At 39.9% G+C, this 1,477-nt stretch overlaps 1 protein-coding gene across 1 annotated transcript; it reads right to left on the bottom strand.

Annotated features, from left to right (window-relative positions):
* Nucleotides 1–253: 253 nt before the first annotated feature.
* On the bottom strand, nucleotides 254–892 carry LOC127811482 (60S ribosomal protein L27-3-like). The gene has a single exon (XM_052351388.1). The coding sequence runs from the start codon at nucleotides 813–815 to the stop codon at nucleotides 408–410; it is 408 nt and encodes a 135-aa protein (XP_052207348.1). The 5' UTR covers nucleotides 816–892; the 3' UTR covers nucleotides 254–407.
* Between the last annotated feature and the right edge of the window lie 585 nt (nucleotides 893–1,477).

Genomic DNA, 1,477 nt, shown 5'->3' with positions numbered 1-1,477 from the left:
GGCTCCCCTGCTGTCAACCGCTTGTTAACTATTAACGCCAACTCAAATCATCTCAATACTCATGTCCGCCCCTAGCAACAAGGATACGGCCGGTCCGATTAAAAGCCCTAAAACTAAGCCAAAACCCAACCTATCATATCATATAATCAAAGACAGAAGGTCCATAAAGTCCAAAACGGTAAAAGAACCGCAAGTTTGAATCAGGATAACTCTAACCAAAATTACTAGGACAAGAATGATACGAACAGACTCATTGAATAATAACGAAAATTAACCTTTAAATCACATCTAACAATTGAAAATTTTAAACGTCAATATTTCACCAAAACTAATATTGAAATCCCAAATCCGAATACTGAAAAACCCAAAAAGATAACAGTAGGACCAGAATCAAATCAATATAAGTTTCAAAACCGTAGCTTGGAGAAGAACCACCGGTTCTTGCCGGACTTGAACCGCTCCTCGAACCGAGCCTTGATCTCCTTCGCGGTCGTGACCTTCTTGTCGCGCGATTGCAGCGCATCCAGAGAGACCACGTCCTTGAGATCGACGTCGAGAGTGTAGCGAGTGGGCATGATGTGGTTGTAGTTCACGAGCTTCACGAACGCCTTCACGCGAGACTTCTTGGCAGTCTTCTTGGCCGAGTCCTTGCGAATCACCTTCTTCGGGTACTTCGATATGCCGGCGACGAGGCAGTGGCCGTAGGGGCGGTCGCGAGTGCCGTCATCAAAGGAGCGGACGATAACGGCCTTCCGGCCAGCGAACCGGCCTTGGAGAAGGATCACAGCCTTGTTTGGTTTCAAGAATTTCACCATTTCAGTGTTCGTTGGAGCTTCTTGCCTCTCTTTCGTTCGCCCGCTGCCTCCTCGCTCGCCAAACCCTAACCCTAGGGCTTATTGTCTCGTATATATATATATAATATAACCGGTGGTTGCGTTGTCTAAATTACCATATTATCCCTGCGACTTGCCATTGATCAATCGGAAATTAAATAAATGCAAATTAGTAATATAAAGGGTGGTTTTAATTTAATTAATAGTTTTTGTGTATTTGTTTTCAGTGTCTTATGTTTAAATTTTGTGCTCCCTTTCTGTTTTCAGATAGAAAATTACAAACAAAGCAAAACTTGTTTGATTTTTGTGATCCGAAAAAACAAACAGAAATGTCGTTTCCCTTTTGGTTTCAATCTTCTTAATCTAATCTAATTAATATTTATTTATACTTACTCATGCACGATATACCTACATTAAGTGATTGAATGGATAATATGTCGGTGTCAATCCAGCGGGTTACGAATTAAATCTTTAATCTACGCAAAGGTCAAAGGTCTAACATGCGATTTGTCTCCCTTAACATAATCGATGGCACAAACACTGGAGATTGCACAACATTCTAAATATATTATTATATTTATAATTAAAAATAATTAACATTCATCATATTTTCTTAACATTGATATTTTTTTTACTACATGAGA

The sequence above is a fragment of the Diospyros lotus genome, chromosome 10 (assembly GCF_014633365.1).
Source record: "Diospyros lotus cultivar Yz01 chromosome 10, ASM1463336v1, whole genome shotgun sequence".
In the NCBI taxonomy this organism is placed as follows: domain Eukaryota; kingdom Viridiplantae; phylum Streptophyta; class Magnoliopsida; order Ericales; family Ebenaceae; genus Diospyros; species Diospyros lotus.
This window is presented reverse-complemented; position numbering and strand designations above follow the sequence as displayed.